The sequence below is a fragment of the Balaenoptera musculus genome, chromosome X, assembly GCF_009873245.2.
Source record: "Balaenoptera musculus isolate JJ_BM4_2016_0621 chromosome X, mBalMus1.pri.v3, whole genome shotgun sequence".
NCBI lineage: Eukaryota > Metazoa > Chordata > Mammalia > Artiodactyla > Balaenopteridae > Balaenoptera > Balaenoptera musculus.
The window spans coordinates 120,939,409-120,963,758 of record NC_045806.1 but is presented as its reverse complement, the minus strand read 5'-3'; the positions used below and the strand labels follow the sequence as shown (position 1 = coordinate 120,963,758).

The 24,350-nt window shown below is 42.5% G+C and overlaps 1 protein-coding gene across 1 annotated transcript in view; it reads right to left on the bottom strand.

Moving 5' to 3' along the window:
- Positions 1–10,928: 10,928 nt before the first annotated feature.
- Positions 10,929–24,350, bottom strand: part of TMEM31 (transmembrane protein 31) — a 23,525-nt gene continuing 10,103 nt past the window's right edge. Inside the window, 2 exon segments of the mRNA XM_036839839.1 lie at positions 10,929–11,336; positions 11,896–12,020. Coding sequence (XP_036695734.1) covers positions 10,929–11,336; positions 11,896–11,997 — 510 coding nt within the window. The 5' untranslated portion in view covers positions 11,998–12,020.

Here is a 24,350-nt window from a genome sequence, read left to right as displayed (position 1 = left end):
CAACACAGCTTTTGCAGATCTTCCAGTGAATATATTCCCTCTTGCTCTGTATTGATGGAAACCAGGCCCTGTGATTGCCCATCTCCCAGTGTTTATTTTTAAGAAGATTTTTACTGGGGACTTAAACAGGGGGTAATCCAGACACCCAGAGTGAATTTACAAATTTGCTATATGGTGGGGAGGTGGGGGTGGGGGTAATAGTGGTTAAGAGTAAGAGAATAGAGTCAGGTAGCTTTTGATTTAAGTCCCTGCCTTGTCATTTACTAATGGTGATCTTAGGTAAATTCCTTAACATCTCAGTCTCCTCACCTGTAACATGGAAATATTACCTCTTCCATAGGGTTATTGCAAGTAATAAATAAGATAATGTATTAACACAGAGAACAGTGTTTGGTACATAATAACCGCTCAACAAATGTTAACTATTGTTATAATTATTAGGGGTCTAGGTAGAAAGAACTGGGTGGTAGACCTAGGCCTAAAGCAGCTGGTGATGTTTCCAATTATTTTTGAGTCACCAGGAAACCTTTGAGGTGGTCCTAAGCCCTCTAGGGATAAATAGTGACAAAACTCAGATTAGGATCTAATGTCCTAGGGGACGTTGTCAGAGATCACTTCCTATACAAGCATACTTCGTTTTATTGCACTTCACTTTATTGCACTTCGCAGATACTGCGTTTTTTAACGACTTGAAGGTTTGTGGCAACCTTGCGTTGTCAGATGATGGTTAGCATTTTTTAGCAAAAAGTATTTTTTAATTAAGGTATACACATTGTTTTTTTAGACATAATGCTATTACACACTTACTAGAGACTACAGTGTAGTGTAAACATAGCTTTTATATGCACTGGGAAACCAAAAGATTTATGTGATTCGCTTTATTGCAATATCTGCTTTATTGCAGTGATCTGGAACCGAACCCACAATATCTCCGAGGTAGGCCTGTAAATGTATTTTCTAAATGGACACGGATATTGAAGAGGCTCTGAGAGGCAGACTGGGCTTAGGCGAGGGCTTCAGGGCCAGGTGGGGCTTCGGTAGTGGCCTTGTACGAAAGCCAGAGGCAGAAAAGTAGTTCAGACCTAAGAACCCTGCCCTTGTTTATTGCCACTGCCACACAAGAAGGAGATCCTCCTCTATCTCAGGGAAGTGCTGCAATTTATGCCTTATTCTTGCTGAGAGAACTTCTTCCTCCAATCCCCTCCTGTGAGCAAACACAATCCACCTGCTCCCAGGAATCACTTTGTTTTCTCTTATGGAAAAAATGGACTTTGTTGGAGAATTGTTTGATTTGGTTTGATTTGGGGTGGGGGTTGCAGTATTTGATGCCTTATCAGATTTTGATGACCTTTTCTTTTTACGTATATATATTTTTATTGAAGTATAGTTGATTTACAATGTTGTGTCAATCTCTGCTGTACAGCAAAGTGACTCAGTTATACACATAGAGGCATCCTTTTTTCATATTCTTTTCCATTATGGTTTATCACAGGATATTGAATGTAGTTCCCTGTGCTATACAGTATGACCTTGTTGTTTATCCATTCTATATACACCAGTTTGCATCTGCTAATCCCAAACTCCCAATCCTTCCCCACCCCCTCCCCTTTGGCAACCACAAGTCTGTTCTCTATGTTGGGGACCGTTTCTTGGCCTCATTGGCCAATAAGCAAAATACGTAGGCATGCACCCCGAACTAAATAGCTTCATTGGCCAGCCCCACAGAGCAAGGGACTAAGTCAGGGAACTTCCGCTCACTCTTGAGTTTGTGCAACATTAGATTTTATAGGAGCCCCAAGGAAAAAGGTGGGGCCAGGTCAGGGGCTTCTGAAAGCCACAGCAATTCCACCCCCAGTACAACTCTAGTGTCCAGGATAAGAGCAGCAGAGGCTCGCTTTGTAAGGGGACTCAGCTGGGATGGCCATTCCCCATGCTCCCGGAAGCCACTCCTTCTTTGCGTTTATGAGGGCTAGGGCTCTCAAAGACACCCATGGCTGTCTCTTTGCCAGGTTCTTGATCTACACAACTACAGGTGGCTCAGTGCATAATGGAAGGGTTAAATGGAAGTTTCTACCAGAGACTGACAGATTAGACCTAAAGTTGCAGTGGGGAGGAGGGACCCAATTCTTTCAAAATCTTGTAATCTAAATGGCTCACAGCTCTTGGGGCAAGTAGTAACAAGGAGGGCCAAGAGAGCAAACAGAAGCCAGCAGAGACGAATACAAACCATCCACCATCCATTCATTAATTCAAAATATACTTACTATGTGCCAGGCACTCAGCTAGGAACAGTGAACACGATGGAAACAGTCCCTGCCACTGAAGAGCTCACAGTCTAGTGAAGGAAATAGCCAGATATATTTGATGGATGCTAAGAAGGTGTAGGTAACCTGAGCACATACAGTAGGGGCAACCAACCCAGACTAGGATGAATAGGGAAGACTTCTCAGAGGATATGGTATCTGAAGTGAACGTTTAAGTAAAAGCTATCGAGGTAAAGGAGAGATACAGAGAGAGATTATCTCCTTGGGAGACAACTGAAATTGATCATCATGGCAGGGTCATAGATTGCAAGGGGCGAGACAAGGCTGAAGTAGTAGGCAGGGGCTAGATGTCATGCTAAGGGGAGCATTGACTGTATCGGAAGGATAATGGAGAACCACTGAAGAGTTGTAAGCAGAGGAGTGATATGATCAGACTTACATTTTCAAAACAAAATTCTGGCTGCTATTTGGAGAACAGATTGGAGGTGGCAAGTGTAGATGCAGGGAGACCGTTTAGGGAAACTGTTGCACTCCTTCAGATGAGCCAGGATAGCAAGTGGATGGATTCCACAGATATTTAAGGCGTATTGTTGACACATGTATTGTTAACAAGACTTTCTTCCTGCTGCTTAAGGTGTCCTTTTCTTTTGATAGTCCAAAGTCCTTCGTGGACCTCCCTTGTCATTATCTCACTACGGATTTCTGTAGCACTTAACATCCCTGGGGGCACAGTGGGACTGGGAGATGGTGAATGAAATAGGATGACCTTTTAGTATGTGGCAAAGTGGAAACACCAAGGGATGCTTAATCAGGGTTGCCTAGCAACCCACCACTACCATCTCAGTGGAACTGACTTAAAAGGAAAAGAGCAGGGTTTCTCAATCTTTTTTTTTAAACACATACACACTGTATTTTATTTTTACAAGAGATAAACTGACACCAAGCATTGTAAATGGATGACCACAACAAAAGCAACAATGATTGCAATTACCAAACACGAAACACACTCATACTATGTCATAATATTGACATACAGTCCAGTAATCCTCCACTGTAACAGCTGCTTTACTTTGCAGTGAAAATTGATTTGTATATTTTTTGCCTCTGAGTCCTTGTGGGATTTTTTTTTTATTCAAACAGAAAGTCACAAAAAATATAATCATCCTCATCAGTTCACTCAGTCCCATGTAATTAATTTTTTTTTATCTTGATCTTTTGTTAGCACCTTTATGAATTCATCAGTTTTCCATTAGAGTTCTGAAAATGCTTATTCATTCAGTTCAGCAGTACAGTCAGTTACCAGAAACCTGTACTTGTCAGAGTCTTTTCCATGAATTTCTTGAAGATGAAACCCTTTTATAGGAACATATTTGCAAAAGCATCAGCGTACACCCAGAACTGTCTGTAAATGACAAAAGACTTAAAAATGACCACGGTTAAAGATTTGATGAAACTTCATAATAATGCAATTGACAAGGAAATTTAGTTATTTCTGAGATATACATTTTAAAGTAATAACTAGGATTATGACTTATAACATTATACCAGAACATATAAGATTTTTAGAAATTTCATGTAATGTCTGAAACATTTATATTAACATATTTCCATACAAATAACCCAAAGAAAGTTTAGTATTGGTTGTTTTTTGTTTGTTTGTTTGTTTGTTTTTCTATACTGTAGGTTCTTATTAGTCATCAATTTTATACACATCAGTGTATACATGTCAATCTCAATCGCCCAATTCAGCACACCACCATCCCCACCCCACCGCGGTTTTCCCCCCTTGGTGTCCATACGTTTGTTCTCTACATCTGTGTCTCAAATTCTGCCCTGCAAACCGGTTCATCTGTACCATTTTTCTAGGTTCCACATACATGCGTTAATATACGATATTTGTTTTTCTCTTCCTGACTTACTTCACTCTGTATGACAGTCTCTAGGTCCATCCACGTCTCAACAAATGACTCAATTTCGTTCCTTTTTATGGCTGAGTAATATTCCATTGTATATATGTACCACATCTTCTTTATCCATTCGTCTGTCGATGGGCATTTAGGTTGCTTCCATGACCTGGCTATTGTAAATAGTGCTACAGTGAACATTGGGGTGCATGTGTCTTTTTGAATTATGGTTTTCTCTGGGTATATGCCCAGTAGTGGGATTGCTGGATCACATGGTAATTCTATTTTTAGTTTTTTAAGGAACCTCCATACTGTTCTCCATAGCGGCTGTATCAATTTACATTCCCACCAACAGTGCAAGAGGGTTCCCTTTTCTCCACACCCTCTCCAGCATTTGTTGTTTGTAGATTTTCTGATGATGCCCATTCTAACTGGTGTGAGGTGATACCTCATTGTAGTTTTGATTTGCATTTCTCTAATAATTAGTGATGTTGAGCAGCTATTCATGTGCTTCTTGGTCATCTGTATGTCTTCTTTGGAGAATTGTCTATTTAGGTCTTCTGCCCATTTTTGGATTGGGTTGTTTGTTTCTTTAATATTGAGCTGCATGAGCTGTTTATATATTTTGGAGATTAATCCTTTGTCCGTTGATTCGTTTGCAAATATTTTCTACCATTCTGAGGGTTGTCTTTTCGTCTTGTTTATGGTTTCCTTTGCTGTGCAAAAGCTTTGAAGTTTCATTAGGTCCCATTTGTTTATTTTTGTTTTTATTTCCATTACTCTAGGAGGTGGATCAAAAAAGATCTTGCTGTGATTTATGTCAAAAAGTGTTCTTCCTATGTTTTCCTCTAAGAGTTTGATAGTGTCCGGTCTTACATTTAGGTCTCGAATCCATTTTGAGTTTATTTTTGTGTATGGTGTTAGGGAGTGTTCTAATTTCATTCTTTTACATGTAGCTGTCCAGTTTTCCCAGCACCACTTATTGAAGAGACTGTCTTTTCTCCATTGTATATCTTTGCCTCCTTTGTCATAGATTAGTTGACCATAGGTGTGTGGGTTTATCTCTGGGCTTTCTATCTTGTTCCATTGAACTATGTTTCTGTTTTTGTGCCAGTACCAAATTGTCTTGATTACTGTAGTTTTGTAGTATAGTCTGAAGTCAGGGAGTCTGATTCCTCCAGCTCCGTTTTTTTCCCTCAAGACTGCTTTGGCTATTCAGGGTCTTTTGTGTCTCCATACAAATTTTAAGATGATTTGTTCTAGTTCCATAAAAAATGCCATTGGTAATTTGATAGGGATTGTGTTGAATCTGTAGATTGCTTTGGGTAGTATAGTCATTTTCACAATGTTGATTCTTCCAATCCAAGAACATGGTATATCTCTCCATCTGTTGGTATCATCTTTAATTTCTTTCATAAGTGTCTTATAGTTTTCTGCATACAGGTCTTTTGTCTCCCTAGGTACGTTTACTCCTAGGTATTTTATTCTTTTTGTTGCAATGGTAAATGGGAGTGTTTCCATAATTTCACTTTCAGATTTTTCATCATTAGTGTATAGGAATGCAAGAGATTTCTGTGCATTAATTTTGTATCCTGCAACTTTACCAAATTCATTGATTAGCTCTAGTAGTTTTCTGGTGGCATTTTTAGGATTCTCTGTGTATAGTATCATGTCATCTGCAAACAGAGACAGCTTTACTTTTTCTTTTCCAATTTGTACTCCTTTTATTTCTTTTTCTTCTCTGATTGCCATGGCTAGGACTTCCAAAACTATGTTGAATAATAGTGGAGAGAGTGGACATCCTTGTCTCATTCCTGATCTTAGAGGAAATGCTTTCAGTTTTTCACCATTGAGAATGATGTTTGCTGTGGGTTTGTTGTATATGGCCTTTATTATGTTGAGGTAGGTTCCCTCTATGCCCACTTTCTGGAGAGTTATCATAAATGGGTGTTGAATTTTGTCAAAAGCTTTTTCTGCATCTATTGAGATGATCATATGGTTTTTCTCCTTCTATTTGTTAATACGGTGTATCACATTAATTGATTTGCGTATACTGAAGAATCCTTGCATACCTGGGATAAATCCCACTTGATCATGGTAAATGATCCTTTTAATGTGTTGTTGGATTCTGTTTGCTAGTATTTTGTTGAGGATTTTTGCATCTATATTCATCAGTGATATTGGTCTGTAATTATCTTTTTTTGTAGTATCTTTGTCTGGTTTTGGTATCAGGGTGATGATGGCCTCATAGAATGAGTTTTGGAGTGTTCCTTCCTCTGCAATTTTTGGAAGAGTTTGAGAAGGATGGGTGTTAGCTCTTCTCTAAATGTTTGATAGAATTCACCTGTGAAGCCATCTGGTCCTGGACTTTTGTTTGTTGGAAGATTTTCAATCACAGTTTCAATTTCATTACTTGTGATTGGTCTGTTCATATTTTCTGTTTCTTCCTGGTTCAGTCTTGGAAGGTTATACCTTTCTAAGAATTTGTCCATTTCTTCCAGGTTGTCCATTTTATTGGCATAGTGTTGCTTGTAGTAGTCTCTTAGGATGCTTTGTATTTCTGCAGTGTCTGTTGTAACTTCTCCTTTTTCATTTCTAATTTTATTGATTTGAGTCCTCTCCCTCTTTTTCTTGATGAGTCTGGCTAATGGTTATCAATTTTGTTTATCTTCTCCAAGAACAAGCTTTTAGTTTTATTGATCTTTGCTATTGTTTTCTTTGTTTCTATTTCATTTATTTCTGCTCTGATCTTTATGATTTCTTTCCTTCTGCTAACTTTGGGTTTTGTTTGTTCTTCTTTCTCTAGTTCCTTTAGGTGTAAGGTTAGATTGTTTACTTGAGATTTTTCTTGTTTCTTGAGGTAGGCTTGTATAGCTATAAACTTCCCTCTTAGAACTGCTTTTGCTGCATCCCGTAGGTTTTGGATCATTGTGTTTTCATTGTCATTTGGCTCTAGGTATTTTTTGCTTTCCTCTTTGATTTCTTCAGTGATCTCTTGGTTGTTTAGTAACATACTGTTTAGCCTCCATGTGTTTGTGTTTTTTACGTTTTTTTCCCTGTAATTCATTTCTAATCTCATAGCGTTGTGGTCAGAAAAGGTGCTTGATATGATTTCAATTTTCTTAAATTTACTGAGGCTTGATTTGTGACCCAAGATGTGATCTATCCTGGAGAATGTTCTGTGCGCACTTGAGAAGAAAGTGTAATCTGCTCTTTTTGGATGGAATGTCTTATAAATATCAATTAAATCAATCTGGTCTATTGTGTCATTTAAAGCTTCTGTTTCCTTATTTATTTTCACTTTGGATGATCTGTCCATTGGTGTAAGTGAGGTGTTAAAGTCCCCCACTATTATTGTGTTACTGTCGATTTCCTCTTTTAGAGCTGTTAGCAGTTTCCTTATGTATTGAGGTGCTCCTATGTTGGGTGCATATATATTTATACTTGTTATATCTTCTTCTTGGATTGATCCCTTGATCATTATGTAGTGTCCTTCCTTGTCTCTTGTAACATTCTTTATTTTAAAGTCTATTTTATCTGATATGAGTATAGCTACTCCAGCTTTCTTTTGATTTCCATTTGCATGGAATATCTTTTCCCATCCCCTCACTTTCAGTCTGTATGTGTCCCTAGGTCTGAAGTGGGTCTCTTGTAGACAGCATATATATGGGTCTTGTTTTTGTACGCGTTCAGCAAGCCTGTGTCTTTTGGTTGGAGCATTTAATCCATTCACGTTTAAGGTAATTATTGATATGTATGTTCCTATGACCATTTTCTTAATTGTTTTGGGTTTGTTTTTGTAGGTCCTTTTCTTCTCTTGTGTTTCCCACTTAGAGAAGTTCCTTTAGCATTTGTTGTAGAGCTGGTTTGGTGGTGCTGAATTCTCTTAGCTTTTGCTTGTCTGTAAAGCTTTTGATTTCTCCATCGAATCTGAATGAGATCCTTGCCGGGTAGAGTAATCTTGGTTGTAGGTTCTTCCCTTTCATCACTTTAAGTATATCATGCCACTCCCTTCTGGCTTGTAGAGTTTCTGCTGAGAAATCAGCTGTTAACTTTATGGGAGTTCCCTTGTATGTTATTTGTCGTTTTTCCCTTGCTGCTTTCAATAATTTTTCTTTGTCTTTAATTTTTGCCAATTTGATTACTATGTGTCTCAGCATGTTTCTCCTTGGGTTTATCCTGTATGGGACTCTCTGCGCTTCCTGGACTTGGGTGGCTATCTCCTTTTCCATGTTAGGGAAGTTTTTGACTATATAATCTCTTCAAGTATTTTCTCTGGCCCTTTCTCTCTCTCTTCTCCTTCTGGGACCCCTATAATGTGAATGTTGTTGTGTTTAATGTTGTCCCAGAGGTCTCTTAGGCTGTCTTCATTTCTTTTCATTCTTTTTTCTTTAGTCTGTTCCGCAGCAGTGAATTCCACCATTCTGTCTTCCAGGTCACTTATCCGTTCTTCTGCCTCAGTTATTCTGCTATTGATTCCTTCTAGTGTAGTTTTCATTTCAGTTATTGTACTGTTCATCCCTGTTTGTTTGTTCTTTAATTCTTCTAGGTCTTTGTTAAACATTTCTTGCATCTTCTCGATCTTTGTCTCCATTCTTTTCCCGAGGTCCTGGATCATCTTCACTATCATTATTCTGAATTCTTTTTCTGGAAGGTCGCCTATCTCCACTTCATTTAGTTGTTTTTCTGGGGTTTTATCTTGTTCCTTCATCTGGTACGTAGCCCTCTGCCTTTTCATCTTGTCTATCTTTCTATGAATGTGGTTTTTGTTCCACAGGCTGCAGGATTGTAGTTCTTGCTTCTGCTGTCTGCCCTCTGGTGGATGAGGCTATCTAAGGCTTGTTTAAGTTTCCTGATGGGAAGGACTGGTGGTGGGTAGAGCTGACTGTTGCTCTGGTGGGCAGAGCTCAGTAAAACTTTAATCCGCTTGACTGTTGATGGGTGGGGCTGGGTTCCCTCCCTGTTGGTTGTTTTGCCTGAGACAACCCAACACTGGAGCCTACCTGGGCTCTTTGGTGGGACTAATGACAGACTCTGGGAGGGCTCACGCCAAGGAGTACCTCCCAGAACCTCTGCTGCCAGTGTCCTTGTCCCCACAGTGAGCCACAGTGCCCCCCACCCCCGCCTCTGCAGGAGAGCCTCCAACACTAGCAGGTAGGTCTGGTTTAGTTTCCTATGGGGTCACTGCTCCTTCCCCTGGCTCCCAATGCGCACACTACTTTGTGTGTGCCCTCCAAGAGTGGAGTCTCTGTTTTCCCCAGTCCTGTCGAAGTCCTGCAATCAATTCCCACTAGGCTTCAAAGTCTGATTCTCTAGGAATTCCTCCTCCCGTTGCCAGACCCCCAGGTTGGGAAGCCTGACATGGGGCTCAGAACCTTCACTCCAGTGGGTGGACTTCTGTGGTATAAGTGTTCTCCAGTCTGTGAGTCACCCACCCAGCACTTATGGGATTTGATTTTACTGTGGTTGCTCCCCTCCTACCATCTCATTGTGGTTTCTCCTTTGTCTTTGGATGTGGGGTATCTTTTTCGGTGAGTTCCAGTGTCTTCCTAGGGTTTCTCAATCTTAGCACTATCATCATTTTGGGTGAGATAATTTTTCTTTGATGTGTGGGTTGAGGGGGGTGTCCTGTGCACTGTAGGATATTTAGCAGTTTCCCTGGCCTTTACCCACTAGATGCCAGTTGCCAGCACTACCCCAAAGTTGTGCAACCAAAAATGTCTCCAAACATTTTGAAAGGCCCCTGGTGGGGTGGGGGTGGGGAGAGTCAGCCCTGGTTAAGAACCACAGAGGTGGAAGATTTCTCTAGTGAGGCCTGCTCCTTACCTGGAGCCTGCAGCAAACTCACTGTCCAACATAGCAGAGGTTGGTGAAAAAAGTTGCCTGTCATTAATCCTACTCCTGCTGGGGAGCCCCATAAGGTGAGCTCAGCTGCTCAAAACTATGTAGGGAGGTGATCTGATTGAGGAAGTGAAAGGCCTTCATAAACCTGAGCTCTGGCCTCCCTTCTGGTCCCACCCAGCCACAACCCTGTTTCAGGAGAAGTGAGCATTCACTCTTCACAAGGGAAATGGGAGAGAAAAGTACAGTCATCCCTCAGTACCAGTGGGGGATTGCTTCCAGGACCCCCTGCAGATACCAAAATCAGCAGATGCTCAAGTCCCTTACATTTGGCCCTCTGTATCCTCAAATGCAGAACCCATGAATACAGAGGGCTGACTGTACTTAAAGGCTACCAAGGCAGGTAGTAGAGGAGAGCACTAAGGAATGGATAGGTGGAAGCCAGCAGTGCCTTGAAATGAGAGAAGCATCCATAGCAGGTGGTGGATTGTACACTCCATTGGGATCCCTGCCGTGTTCTGCTCTTTATTTTAAGACATGAGGCCCTCACTCACCACTCAGTTCAAATCCCCACCAGGGTCTCTCAAGAAGAACAACAGGAAAAAATCACAAGGTCAAAGAAGAATAGAGTTGGAGGAAGGAAAGGAAGGACCTCCTAGCCTGATATTGAGACTACAGCCTAGGTAAAGGGCAGCATCACTGAATTGAAAGCCCAGGATCCCCAAGCCCAACTGCTATCTTATCATTGGGTAATCTTGGCTAAGACTTTTCCCCTCTAGGCCTCCAATGTCCTCATGTGTCTCACATGGGAATAACGCACCCCACCCAATTACCACCACAGCTGTGATGACCCTAGGAAAGAACAGAAGGCAAACAAATACAGCATTCATGTTCATTGCTTTTTATTGAAAGAAAAGAATCAGAAGAAGACAAGAATGAAAAGAATAATAAGAAGCAGAAGCAGAAGTACGGAAAGAAGAAAGAAAGAAAGGAAAAGAAGTGTAGGGAGGAAAGGCAGATGGAAGTGGAGGGTGGAGAGGGCAGTGAGGTGAAGGATGATGGGTAGCCCGATCTCTTTGACATGGGCCTTCAGATAATGGGACATATCATGGGAAGCTTCTTTAAAAACCAGAAGAAATTCAGGATAAAACTGAAGAACAGCAGGCAGTTGATATGGGTTGGCAACTCACTGGATAGGCCATGGAAGGACTCCTGGAAAGTTGACTGCTCCATTGGTGGATGTTGCAGGTGTCCTATGTGAAGGCAATCGACATCTGGATGGCTGTGTGCCTCCTCTTTGTGTTCGCTGCCTTGTTGGAGTACGCTGCTGTCAATTTTGTCTCCCGTCAGCATAAGGAATTCATGCGACTTCAAAGAAGGCAGAGGCGCCAACGCATGGTGAGTATAACTAGGGAGGGGTCCACTTCCTTTCTCCTTTGGACTCCTTCCTCCCTACTACTCCTCCCACAAACCAAGACTCGACCTAGGCTGCAAGGACTAGACAGGCAATCAGGACCCTGGATTCTAGTCCCAAGCTGGTCACAAATAAGCTAAGTACTTTAACCTCTTTGATTCCATTTCTTTTTCTGTCCAGTGGGACATTAATTCCTGTGGGGCAGTCTAGCAGACTGATTAAGAGCATGGGCATAGTAAGCCCTGAAAAAATGTTAGCCAGTATTAGAACCTTGTCAAGTTAGTTAACATGAGATTGCTTTGAGAATAAGTAGTGGTTGCTCCTGACTCTCCTCCCACCCAGGAGGAAGGTACCCCAAGTTGTCATATACTGTTTGGTGGTTAAGAATTCAGATCAGGCATTGTTGCCTTTCTAGGGGAGCATTATAAAAGGGTCCCCATAACTAAACTGGAATTGAAAAACCACCACTTGCCTCTTCTGGCTGTTGGATTTCTTCACCTTGATCTTCATTGGGCGCATCAGAGTTGTTGGGCATGAGCTGTTGGTCTCCCTCGCTCTTGTTTGTTAACCCCATTTCTTCTACAGTAGAGTGATCACCTGGGGAAATAGAGTAGGGGTCTTGTCATCATGACAACAGAGGCAGTTCTTCCTTCCCACCATTGCCCAGACCATAGGTGCTAGGTACGTTGCCATGACAAGAGAGGTGCCTGGGCCACTCTCATAGAAGCCAGTGCCCAATTATGAGCAAAGCTAAAAGCCTTTGCTGAGCTACATACTGGCCACTTAATCATCAGACACACAGAGCTCTGGCCTGTCTTGAGCTCTGACTCCTTGTTTTCTGCCTTATCTGGAGGCTCCAAAGCCAAGGGGCAGGCACATATGACCTCTGGGGGGAGAGGAAACGATGTTCTATCTAAGCCCACTGGCTCTAGCCTGTCAGGGCCACTCTAGCACTAAGGTTCTTCTCTCTTCCTAACATCCCACCTCCCACTTCAGCTGCTCCTGGAGTACCCTTACCATATGTCTGCACTAAAATTATCCTCCAGGATTTCATGTTCCTTGCTAAGGTCCCTTTCTGCTGAGGGCAGGGCTCCTGCCTCATCTAGTGGTTTGTCGGAATTTATCAATTCTTGCCTGGCTTCAGTCCTTGAGCTGTGTCCTGGGAAACACGCCCTCTAGTGGATTGATCCATAACTACATCTCCTTGAGTAGGACCGATTCTTCAAGAGACCTAAAAGCCTTCGTATCCGATGCTGAGACTTAGAAAAACTATATGGACTTGGCAGAAGGGCAAGAAAAGTAGATGCACCCTTTTCTAAGCTAACTGTCCCCACCTCCTTTTTAGCTGTGTCAAGCCTGCCCGCAGGTACCAAAATCTTATCTTTATAGGGGTTTTGATCTTGATGCCTTCTCAATGCCTACCTTGGGAAAGAAGAGCAGGCTGCCAACCAGTCCCAGAGTCCTTTTGCCAGCTAGATTGCCTGTGTGGGTGTCCCAGCAACAGAAGACTGCTGCAGTTACTGTAGAGCTACTCCAGGTTGACACTAGTCCCGCCCCCTTCCCTGCGCCTCTCCAACCTCCAACTGCCCACAGCCTCTCCCCTCCTGGTCATGTACAGGGTGATCCTGATCTCATAATGAAATCTGTCATAACCAGTGCTCAATAATTTTAAAGTTATAACATCAGCCTGGGCCCTGCTTAGGCACCTGGATCCTGCCTCAAAGTGGACTGGGCTTATGATTAATGTAAATAAAACCTGAAAACCAAAACCTGTGCCATTAGTCCTGCCCCTTTTTGAGTTTCCTAAAGCCACTGCCATCCTAGAAGAAATGTAGCAGAATCCTAGAGGTCACTGAGCAGGCTGAAAAAGTTGATGCAGGGTTAATGCATTTCTAGAACCTCTCTCTGGGCCCTGCTGTTCCAGCTAGAGGGGCAGTTTTTAGTCTTGAGAGGAGCCCTCATAAGGGAGAGAGAGAATCCATATGATCTTCAGGGATCCCTTAGTCAAGAGCAAGTTAGGAGTATTCTAGAAGCCAGCCAGCTGTTCATCCAGCTCCAGACTTCATTCTGTTCTTCTCGAATCTCTCCTCAACCACCCATCTCCACAGCATGGTGATCTCCTTCCATGTCACGGTCTAAAATATTGGGCTGGCCAAAAAGTTCGTTCGGGTTTTTGGGCAACCCAATAGCTCAATTTTTTTCCCCAGACATTTCCACTTTGTCTTCCCAGCTAGTCTAGAAACCCCACAGGGAAGAGTCTGTCTCTCCTTTTTTATAATCTCAACAGGCCCTGGAACCAGGTTCTAGACACAGCAGCCACAGAATCTACTCCACCAACCTTTGCAGGCTGATTGGCAAGGGCTCTCTTTCAAGATGGAGAGAGAAAAAGCCTTACCATTATCAATAGAATAACTTGAAAAATGGAAGAAATTTCAAAATACTGCCAAATCCTCTCAGGCGCTTGATCCCAGAACCCTGCTTGCCTCTTTCCATCCCCCAGGACCCTCCCCCATTCTCCAATTTCCTCTCTCACTTCAATATATATCACTCAATATCTATCCCTCCTTCCCATCTCCACACCTCATCTCCCACACCGTGCATTCCTGCCCCAGCTTGGTTTTGGAATATCTTTCCTCTCTAGCTCCCCAGCCCTCCTCCCCTATATATATCTGCCACAGAAATGTTCTATTTCAACAGCCATGGAAGCCACAAAGTGGAGTTTAAGCCTCCGTTGCCCCTTCCAAACACACACACACACACACACACACACACACACCCTTCAGAATTTGGCCTAAATAGGTAATACCCAAATCCAGGACCCCCACCCTTGAATTTTAGGCCACTCATGTTTGCTCCCCCAACTACAAGTGGTACAACATGTTAAAATTAAAAAGAGCCAAGGATGACATTCTATTGGCCATATTTTCTCTCCTGTGTGAAATAGCTATTTCCAGCCGAGGAATATTTCCCAATAATTCCCTTTAGATTTACTGTGATTGGAGAAAAGGGGAAATAATTAGATCTATAGAAACAGAAAGAGCAGTTGGATTCAACTTTCTCTTTCAGAGCTTTTTGCAAACAGATATATTCCATGCTTATATCCTCTGGCTGGAGAGCTGAGAGGATCAGGATGAGCAGCAGGGAACAGGGAGTCTGAGGGACTCTGAACTGGAAAGCAAAAGGAAAAATCATTTTATTTACCCCCTCATTTTTCACTTATGTGGGAGATATTTTGTTTGCCTCTGGTTCTTCATCTGTAAAATGGGTCCAGCACAACCTCTCTGGTAGAAACAGTGTGAAAATGAATTACAGAATACAGATGAGGTGAGCCAAGGCCTATGGTGACAGGTTATGTAAAGAACTTTGAGGAGAGAACTGAGGCTGCCTCACCACAACTCAGGGTCAAAGCACCACCACAGGAGTGAATTGCCTCTGGCCTACACATGTACAACTCTCTCCACAGAGACTGGCAAAATCGAGGATTGAATAGCAAGGCTCTCTGGTGGGCAGACTTAGAGAGACCCTTCCCTATGCCAAAGGTGCCACTCTTTCTAAAGGCCGAAGGGCATCACGCCCTTGTGCAGGGGTGGGGCAAGGAGTAATTGCTTTTTCTGCCAAGTACTCTGTAGCTAAGATTCTCTTCTGAGTAGACTCTTCAGTATGAGATCCTGAGAGGAGGCTGGCTTCATGAGAACAAAGCCATTCCCTGTCCTGTACTCTGAGGCATGTGGTTCATCAGTCCATTCATTCATTCAACTAATGTCTACTGGGTGCCTATTGGATGCCAGCTCTGTGCTAGGTACTGGGGACACAGCAGTGAGCAAGACCGATGCCCTTTCCCACGTCTGTACTATGAGCCCACAGGAAGCAGAGAAAGAGGTGGGATCTGTTGATAAATCTCTGACCTGAGCTTGTCTGCCTCTGATGCCCAGTGACAGGCTAGGCCTTCTAGTGCTGTCATAATCAAGGCTCACTGGGACCCACCACACCAACGTCTCATCGATGAAACCACTTTTCAGTGGGTTACTATAGCTACAGAGATCTCATTATAAACATCCTATGATGTCCTTCTAACTGCATAGCATGTGTAAAATCTACTTTTATCTACATTTTATGTATATGGGTCACATCCATTCAACATACATGTGCCTTATTCTGTTTTAGTACTGAAAGTCCCTAGTCTCAGGAAGCCCTCAGCCCTGGACAAACTGAGAAGATAGTTGGCACCATCCCACAAGGGGGCACTTCACTTCAGGTTATTTCTTACATAGCTGAAGCTTTTACTCCTGTAAACATCAATACTTTACAAAATTATAACCATCTTTGAATGAAGTATTTCTAGGTTTTGGTATATACTTACCTGTCCTCTGTGTAATTTCCAGGCTGTGAACCACCACTTCTGATGGTGGTATGTCCTTTAGAAGTAGCCAAAATTGGGCAGGTTTGGGTTATATAGAAACCAAGAGTAAATAGGCTCTGAGTGGGGCCCTGAAAGGCTCTTATATGAGTAAAGTTCTCTCTGTTGATCACTCAGGGGCTTTGGTTCTCTCTCTCTCTTTCTCTCACTCTCTCTCTCTCGCTCTCCTTTTCCCTCTCCTTCTCCCTCTCCATCTCTCTCTAGATCTCTATCTATCTATCTTTGTGGCCTTACCTTCTGGCTCTCAGCTGTGTTATAGCTACTTAAGGTTGTCAGCTGTCATTTATTAGACAAACTTTGTGTAGTCTGCTACATTGCTTAATGCTTATATAAAAATTTACCTCTTCAGTGTTAATGTGTTCATCAGAATGCATATATTGTACATGAATGGAATGTGTATTGGGTAATAAATGTTACCCTAGTAGCACACGTATCTGCAAGAGCATGATCAGCTTTACAATAATTCAGATAGCCCACTAGGTTATTTGAAACTTTTGGAATTTTCAGCTTTAAGTCGAGATAAACATTTTTTTAAACATACTATGTGCAAGCAGAATTAATTTTGCAGCTTTTGGAAGTCATTAAAGTCAAGTTTCCAAGTCTAAATATCTCAGCTGTGCTTTCTAAAGGTTTCATTGTTCTGTTTATTACCAGTCAGAGATAACTTGACATTGAGATGTCCTTCTCGCTGTGAGGTGGCACTTCACTGGGTTTTAGATGGCTCTAAATGATGTTATGCATTTTAAAAAGGCTGCTCGGGGCTTATCTGTGAATGGAATCGTAACATATACCATCCATACCACGTATAGCTGCTTAACATACATCTATCTCGTGAGTAGTTTTGTGGCCATAAAAAAACATGCAATGGGCCTGTGTACCCAGCCACCCTGTCTGCACAGCACCACCTGAGATATTTGTGTGGCCTGGTCTCTATTCCTCTGCCTTAGAGCTGTGACCTCAAATTCTGCCTTTTCTTCCACGTAATTCCAGGAGGAAGATATCACCCGAGAAAGTCGCCTTTATTTCCGTGGCTATGGCCTGGGCCACTGCCTGCAGGCAAGGGATGGAGGTCCAATGGAAGGTTCTGGCATTTATAGCCCCCAACCTCCAGCCCCTCTTCTAAGAGAAGGAGAAAACATGCGGAAACTCTACGTGGACCAGGCCAAGAGGATTGACACCATCTCCCGGGCTGTCTTCCCTTTCACTTTCCTCATCTTCAACATCTTCTACTGGGTTGTCTATAAAGTGCTATGGTCAGAAGATATCCACCAGGCACTGTGAATAGGAGCTAAAGAGTCCAGCTGTTGGCTTCCTGCTTCCTCCTGGGTGGGCTTTCCCCCTGCATTAGATTCCATCAAGGGCTTGAACAGTTCCTTCCTGATCTCCCACTCAGAACTTCAACAGCCAATCCCCAAGCTATGTGGGTCTACAATGCAGGAGGCCAATGGTGGCTTTACTTAGAAAGATGGCTTACCTACCCTAATTCATATTTTCTCCATACTATCCCATTTCTCATGAGAGTAAGGTTTGGCCATGTTCTTGGGGCCAGGATGACCTTCTTCCCTGACTGGAGCTTCTCTGTTTTTCAGTTCTCTGGTGGAGACTATTCAGACCACTGCTACTAGATTCTGGCATTTGCCATCTTAATCTGCACGAATCTTTGCCCTGCCACCTCCCACCCAGAGCCTGACCTTTACTGTGCCCTCTGTACCTTCTACCACAGGCTCAAATAGGGAGTCTTTCCCATCCACAAGTGCTGCCCTGTGTGACCCAGTCAGGTTTCCTTGACTGTGGGAGGAAGGCCAGGGGATAGATTCCCCACCGCTCAGCAAGGTTGGAACAGTCATCGGCTGCACTGGGGTAGGGCATTGCTATATGACCCAACAGAGAGGTCTTCAAGCTTCCTTGGAAGCTCAACACTGTCAGAATGAGGTCAGAAATCTTGGACTCTCAGAGAGACCACCCTTCCACGTCTACCTGAATTTCCTGGTCTCAGAAATATTTGTTTTATTCCCTAACTAACTAACACGGTGGCAGGGTGTGTTTGACTGCTATGGAGTGTAAAAAGAGAAAAATGCTTAGTCTTCAAGAAAGTTACTCAGCGATGCTAGAAACCTTTTAAGAAAAGTGAGATCCAAAGCAGTAGTACCTAGGAGGAGTACAATACAGAAACTATCCTCAGAGAGTCTTCTGTTAGCTGTGCTTTTATTTGTTTCTTCTTTTTCTCCAAAGTCTCTTTATTTCCCAGGACCCCTCATTTCCAACTTGCTCCTTTTAGTAAGCAAATAATAGTGCCATGTAACCTTGTCTGGGATAAAGTGGGCTTCAAGGTTCCTAAAGGAGGGAGGAACTAGGTATATAGAGGGCCCCTATTCTGGACAAATATTGACTTGGCCAATCTCAGGATGGAGTTGTAGAAGTTAGAAAAACATAAGTTGGAGTTATTTCTTAATCCTTGCTTCCTTTCTCCTTCCACAGTGAGGAGGGGAAGCAGTCAGTTGAAGCTACAAGAAATGTCAGAATAGAGAGGGTGTGAAGGGCTCATCTCAGGCCTGACATACCACTGGGACATGGGGAAGCATGGGCCTGGTACTCTGAGTCCTTTGAAATGACCCACTGTGAAGAACTGAAAAAGGGAAGATTAAAGTGCTGAGCTAAACAACTGGAAGACAGACGTGATCAAATGATCTCTAACATCTTGACTTTTTCTCTGGACCTACAATAATTAACTATGTGAGTCTAATCTCTCTCTCTCTCTCTCTCTCTCTCTCTCTCTCTCTTTCTCTCTCTCATCTTCCTCCTTTCCCCTCCCTCCTTTACTCCCTTTCTCAAAACGGTGTTCAAAATGGAAAGTCAATAAATCCAATGACCAAAGCAAATCCTATAGTCAAACCAAGAGCTCAGCTTCTTTCCCCCTTTTTTCCTGTTGAGCTTGGCTGCTCTTTCCTGTTCACTAAGATACTCTTCTTGTCTCTTGGCTTTGAGGAGAGCATTCTGGGCTGATCAGGGTAGCTGGACCAGAAATTAATCTTATTGAAAATATTAATTATGACTCTGGTGGCCAAGGAGATTCAAAACTAAAGGACTGGCTAAAGAAAGGAGATTAAATTGAGAGGGCAAAGAATCCCTGTTTTCCCATTTCTGCCCAGGTAGTGCCAATCAATGAGAGGCCACAAGCAATACCCCTTTGAAAGGAGCAGAGAGTATCTCTTTGATACTCTCTATGGTGGGGCTGGGGTGTCAGGCTGCTGCAGCCCGAAGGCGGGGGTAGCGGGGGGGGTGGACTATGGAGATGAGCTTATTGCACAGAGCTCTACTTGTTATAGATCTTGTCCAGATGGGCCAACTGCACAAATCTGCCCTGTTGGAAGTCTCAAGAACAATGCTTTGGAGACAGCTACAGCACTGAGCAATAGAGCCTGCCCAACTGGGACTCAGCTCAGGGCATCAGCTGGTGCTGGGAGCCAAAGAAGCCAAAGTACCAGCCAACATAATAGCCCAAAGGAGTTCACAAAGCTACTCAGAAGCAATGCCAGGTGGAAGGTACTCTCCCTCCCCATCGGAGCTGGCAAGTGGAGAAGGGAGACACAGGGTGTCAGAATTCGGTGCAAATAGCTTTCATTTTCCTCACCCTTCCCACACAAGTTTGGGGGCGGGGAGGGATGCGGGTCTCACTAGAAGTGTCTGACACCTAGCAATCCATTCCAATCATGGAATTCTTGAACTTGGACCCTTCTTACAGTGAGTTGGCAGGAGGCGATATAAGAGACTCATTTGGAGGTCATTTCCATCTACCGTCATTCTGATAGTACCCACCGCTAGAGATCCACACTGCTTTCTCCCTGGATCACGTATGAAATGATTTTAAGTTTTAAAACAGCATATTTTCTAAAGGGGAAAAAACTTCCTACATAAATAAAGTGTTTTGGTGTTTTCATTAATTCTTAATATTTAATGTCAGTTAAATATTTTATACATATGTTTTTCCAGAGAAAGGGCTTTATTTCTTCAGTTGTTGAGGCTATCAGCGCCTTCATCTTCTCTCTTCAGTTTGCTCTGCTCTTTGGAGAGCCAGTGGTCTGTCTTCCTCTTTCCTCTCAATCCACTAGCAGGGCCACTTGCTCTCCCAAATTTCACAGTCATACTTTTTAAAATTTTCTATGTTGAAGAAAGGTAGTGAATAAAATTTATTCCTTTTACTTTCTACCATAAGCCTCTTTCCCCACCTGTCACCAAAGAATTGACACTCTTCTAGCTGAAATGTTGACTGTTAACATTATTTTTCCTTTTCACTGAGCCATGCAAATATCCCAACTTAGTCCAGAACATATCACCTCCTAGGAATCTTTATATGTGTCCCCACTTGCCTCTCTCCATTCTCAGTTTACTATTATCAATGTTGTAATTATTATTAATATCTTGTCATTTCGGGCTGTCAAAATCTTAAATTCAAATTCACTATGTTGGGATTAAAGATCTTCCTAGGCTGCTTTGCTGGTGAAAAACAAATCAGCCAAACATGGGAACCACCAAGGGGTTAGGAACCCAGCTAGTATTATCCCTTGCTCAATGGAAGAAATGTAGAACAAGCTCTTTGAGGGCAGGGACTGCATCTTACACAACTTTCTAACCCACACAGATCCTGGTACATAGCAATGCTCAGTATGTATATGTAGAACGAAAGCATGACTTTTCATATGACCTATTATATACCACATTTCTATTCATTTGCTTTCCATTAACCTGTTGACCACAGAAAAATAGACTTGGAAGGGAACTTATAAAATCAAATAAAATTTACACACACGTGTGTATGCACACACACATAACCAAGCTGGTCCTTGGGTATAACAGAACCAAAGTTCAGAAGACATCAAAACCTGGTAAATTGCATTACTGAATAAAGAATGATGGCGATCTGAATAAACATTAATAATATTCTAAATAGGAAGACCAGTATCAAGCTATATTTCAAAACCAATCACCAAATGAAAACTCTGGTAGTGACAAGAGAGTACAGGAGCAGGGATTCTGGCAGTACAACCATCTGCCTCTCCCTGCTCCATATGCTGTCCCACCAGAGAGCCAGTCATCCCTGAAGGGATAGCAATTAGGCTGTTCTTTCCCACCTCACATTCCTTGCTTCATTATACTTCACATCTAGGATAGCGTTTATTTACAGTCTACAAACTTGGACTGGTGGCATCAGAACAGCTTGTTATCAAATCTTAGGCCAGGAGGAGGAAGGACGTCTGAGCCAGGGGCTTTCTTGTTCACAGAGCATTCTCTTCATGGAAGAACAAAGTACTACTGCTGTCATAAAGCCACCTGAAAAAGTCACATGAGAACTCAGCTATTGCTGCCCCACCTGAGTAGCTCTGTTTTTCTCAGTCTCTCCTTTCACCATGACGCTTTCTACAAATGCCCTGGCTGCATTATACCGTGTACATTACCAAGGAAGTACATGCTCTCGCTATCAGCTCCCTGGAATAAGGGCAATTTTTACTATTACTTAAGTTCAGGGAACATTTTGCCTTACAGAGCTGGATCTAGAAAAATGTGCACATATTGTCTATTTTAATAGCTACCATTCATGACAGTGTAGTGATTAAGAGCATGGCTTTGGTACCAGACAGAGCCTGGGCTTACATTACAACTCACTAGATATGGGTTCTTGGACAAATGGCTTCATCTCCTTCAGCACCAGTTTCCTCCTCTAAGGGGTCATTTGAAGGCTCTGAAAGATGCAGCACACAACAACTATGTGGCCTTGAGTAAATCATTGAACGTTTCTCTGATTCAATTTTCACGTCTGTTCAATGAAGGCGATAACAGTACCTACCTCATAGGGTTGTTGTGGGAATTATATGTGTTAATGTAGATAAAGTGCTTAACTCAGTGCCTGGCACGTAGTAACTGCTCAACGAAGATTAGCTATTATATGACCAGACCAATCATCGTAGTCTGTCAGACTTTTAGCACATGGACCTGGTTGGAACTTCAGATTGCCATTTTGTGTGTCTCATCTTGCTGGGTCCACACTCACAAAAAAGGTCAAGTGAAAATCACCTCTTTTATATTTTCAGTCTCTCTGCTGTAACTGGGTTCTTCCTGCTGGCATATAACATGCTTATAAACTATGTAACCATGGCAAGAGGCTGAATCTCTCAGAACCTCAGCTTTTTCAGAGAGAGAGGAGAAGAAGAAGGAGGAGGAGGAGGAGGAGGAGGAGGAGGAAGAGGAGAAGGAGGAGAGGGGGAGAGGGAGGAACAAAAGGGGAGGAGAGGGGAGAGAGGGAAAGTCTCTCCCATTCAAAATGAAAAATAAAAGTAAAAACTACCCTCTATTTGACCCTGAAGTTCTCTCTAGCTGTTGATTTATTGCCCTCCTTCCATTCATCATCAAGTTTCTTAAAGGGATGTCCTTATTAGACATTTACACACCTCACAGCTACCATTTACTCCTTAACACACTGCAGTCTATCCTCTGCCTTCTGCCCCCTCATTCCATCTCATGTTCCTCACACCGCCTTCCTATTTGCTGTATCAGGTCAACATTTTTCTGTCCTAATCTTTCATAACTTCCTGTAACATCTGTCGGAGCTGTCACACCTTCTTTGAAATTTTCTTCTCCCTTGGCTTTAATTCTCCAGTTTCCTCTCTCAGCCCTCTGGTCATTGCTTCTTGCTGTTCTCATTCTCCAGTATTTCATCTTTGGCTGTTTGCGTGCCTACTGCTTGGCTGTTCTCAACTATTTCCGTGGCTGTGATAACCTGTATGCTGATGATTCTCAAATTTCTATCTTCAGTTCCGAATCTCCACAGCTCTAGTCCTATTTTCCAATTCTCTGTTGAACATTCCGACCTGGGTGCCCACAAGGACCTCAAACTCAACATGTCAAGAGCCAAGCAGCTCACAATCTCCTTCAAACTTCCTCCTCCATTCTTCCCAATCTTCGTGAGTGGCACTTCCACCTACCCAGTCACCTAAGCCAGAAACCTGGGAGTCAGCCTTGACAAGTCCTTCTTCCACGACCCTCAGATCAAATCAATCACCAATTCCTGCTGAGTCTACCTTTCAAATATTTCTGAAATCTGTCCCTCCTTTTCTATCCTCCCGGATCTCATTTTGGCTCAGCTTTTGATTCCAGTATGATTTCCTATCCTCCACACTAGTGCCAATTTGACCTTTCTAAAACAGAAATCTTTGGGAAACTCTTCCTTGCTTTTCATCCTTCAATAGCTCCCTATTATCTTCAGGGAAGAGGCCACATTCCTTAAACTGACCTCCAAGAGATTTTCTGCTCTGGCCCCGGCCAGCGCCTCCAGCCTCTTCTCTCGTCACTCCCTCACCTGCCTAAATGCAAGCTGCATTTGACCAAGCTGATCCACCCACAGATCCCTGAACCCAATGACTCATCCTGTCTAATGCTCTGTGCCTTTGCACATGCTGTTCCATAGTCTTTAAATGCCCTCTTCTGACCTCTTCCACCTGAGGTACCCCTACTCATCCATCAAGACTCTAACCAGATATCACACTTTCACTCAAACTCTGGTGACAACTCCAACATCCAGACAGATTTGGGTTCTCCAATAATGCCTTGTACATAGCTCTATATTTGTACTTGAGAGATTATATAGAGTTTTTTTTGTTTCCCTCACACACAAATATGAGTCTTAAGTAAAGAATTATAATGTATTTATCTTTCAATTCCTCATACCAAGCTCACAGCATGAAATGAATTAGTTTTTGCTAGATAATTTTTTAAGTAGTGAGCACTTAAATTTTTTAAATTAAAAACATTTTTAAAATTTTTCAACCACTCAATTGCAGCATTAGTTCTCACCAACTATACTTACTTTGCAAGGGTTGCGTCATGAAGGACTATACTATCAAGGTAAAAAGCATCCTTGTAATATTTTCCTTTTCAAAGCACTTAAGTGGTATGTCATCCTCAGAGCAAAGCTTTTAGGTAAAATAACTATGTATTCATGCAAGAGATGAGGAAATGAGGCTCAAAGATACCAAGTGACTTACCCAAGTCTCTCAACGAGTTAGTGACAAAGCCAAAACCCTATTTCTCAGTTTTCCTGTTTCTCAGTTTAATGTCTTATTTACTGGGCCAGGAATTTTAAAAGTCAGCTTCAAGGAGTCCTAGAACAGGTAACCACCTCCTCTCCTCCCCTCACATACACACTGTTTGCACATTCAGTCAGAGTAACTCTACTTTCAGCTGATATACCTACTTCACCATAATACTTCATTTGGGGTAGGAGTGGGGGGAAAGAGAGTTTACTGCTGCTTTTATAATTTGGAGGGAAAAAACTGCATTATCTAAATACAAATTTCAGAGGTAATCCATTTAACAAGTCAATGGGTGTTACAACTGTATTATTTGGATACTAATATAGAAAGACCTTGTGTTTTAAAAATAAGCCAAAATGAAGGGCAGTCATGACAAAGGAATCTAACATTTGGGCATCTTTCTGACTCTAAGCTCCTCCTCAAATT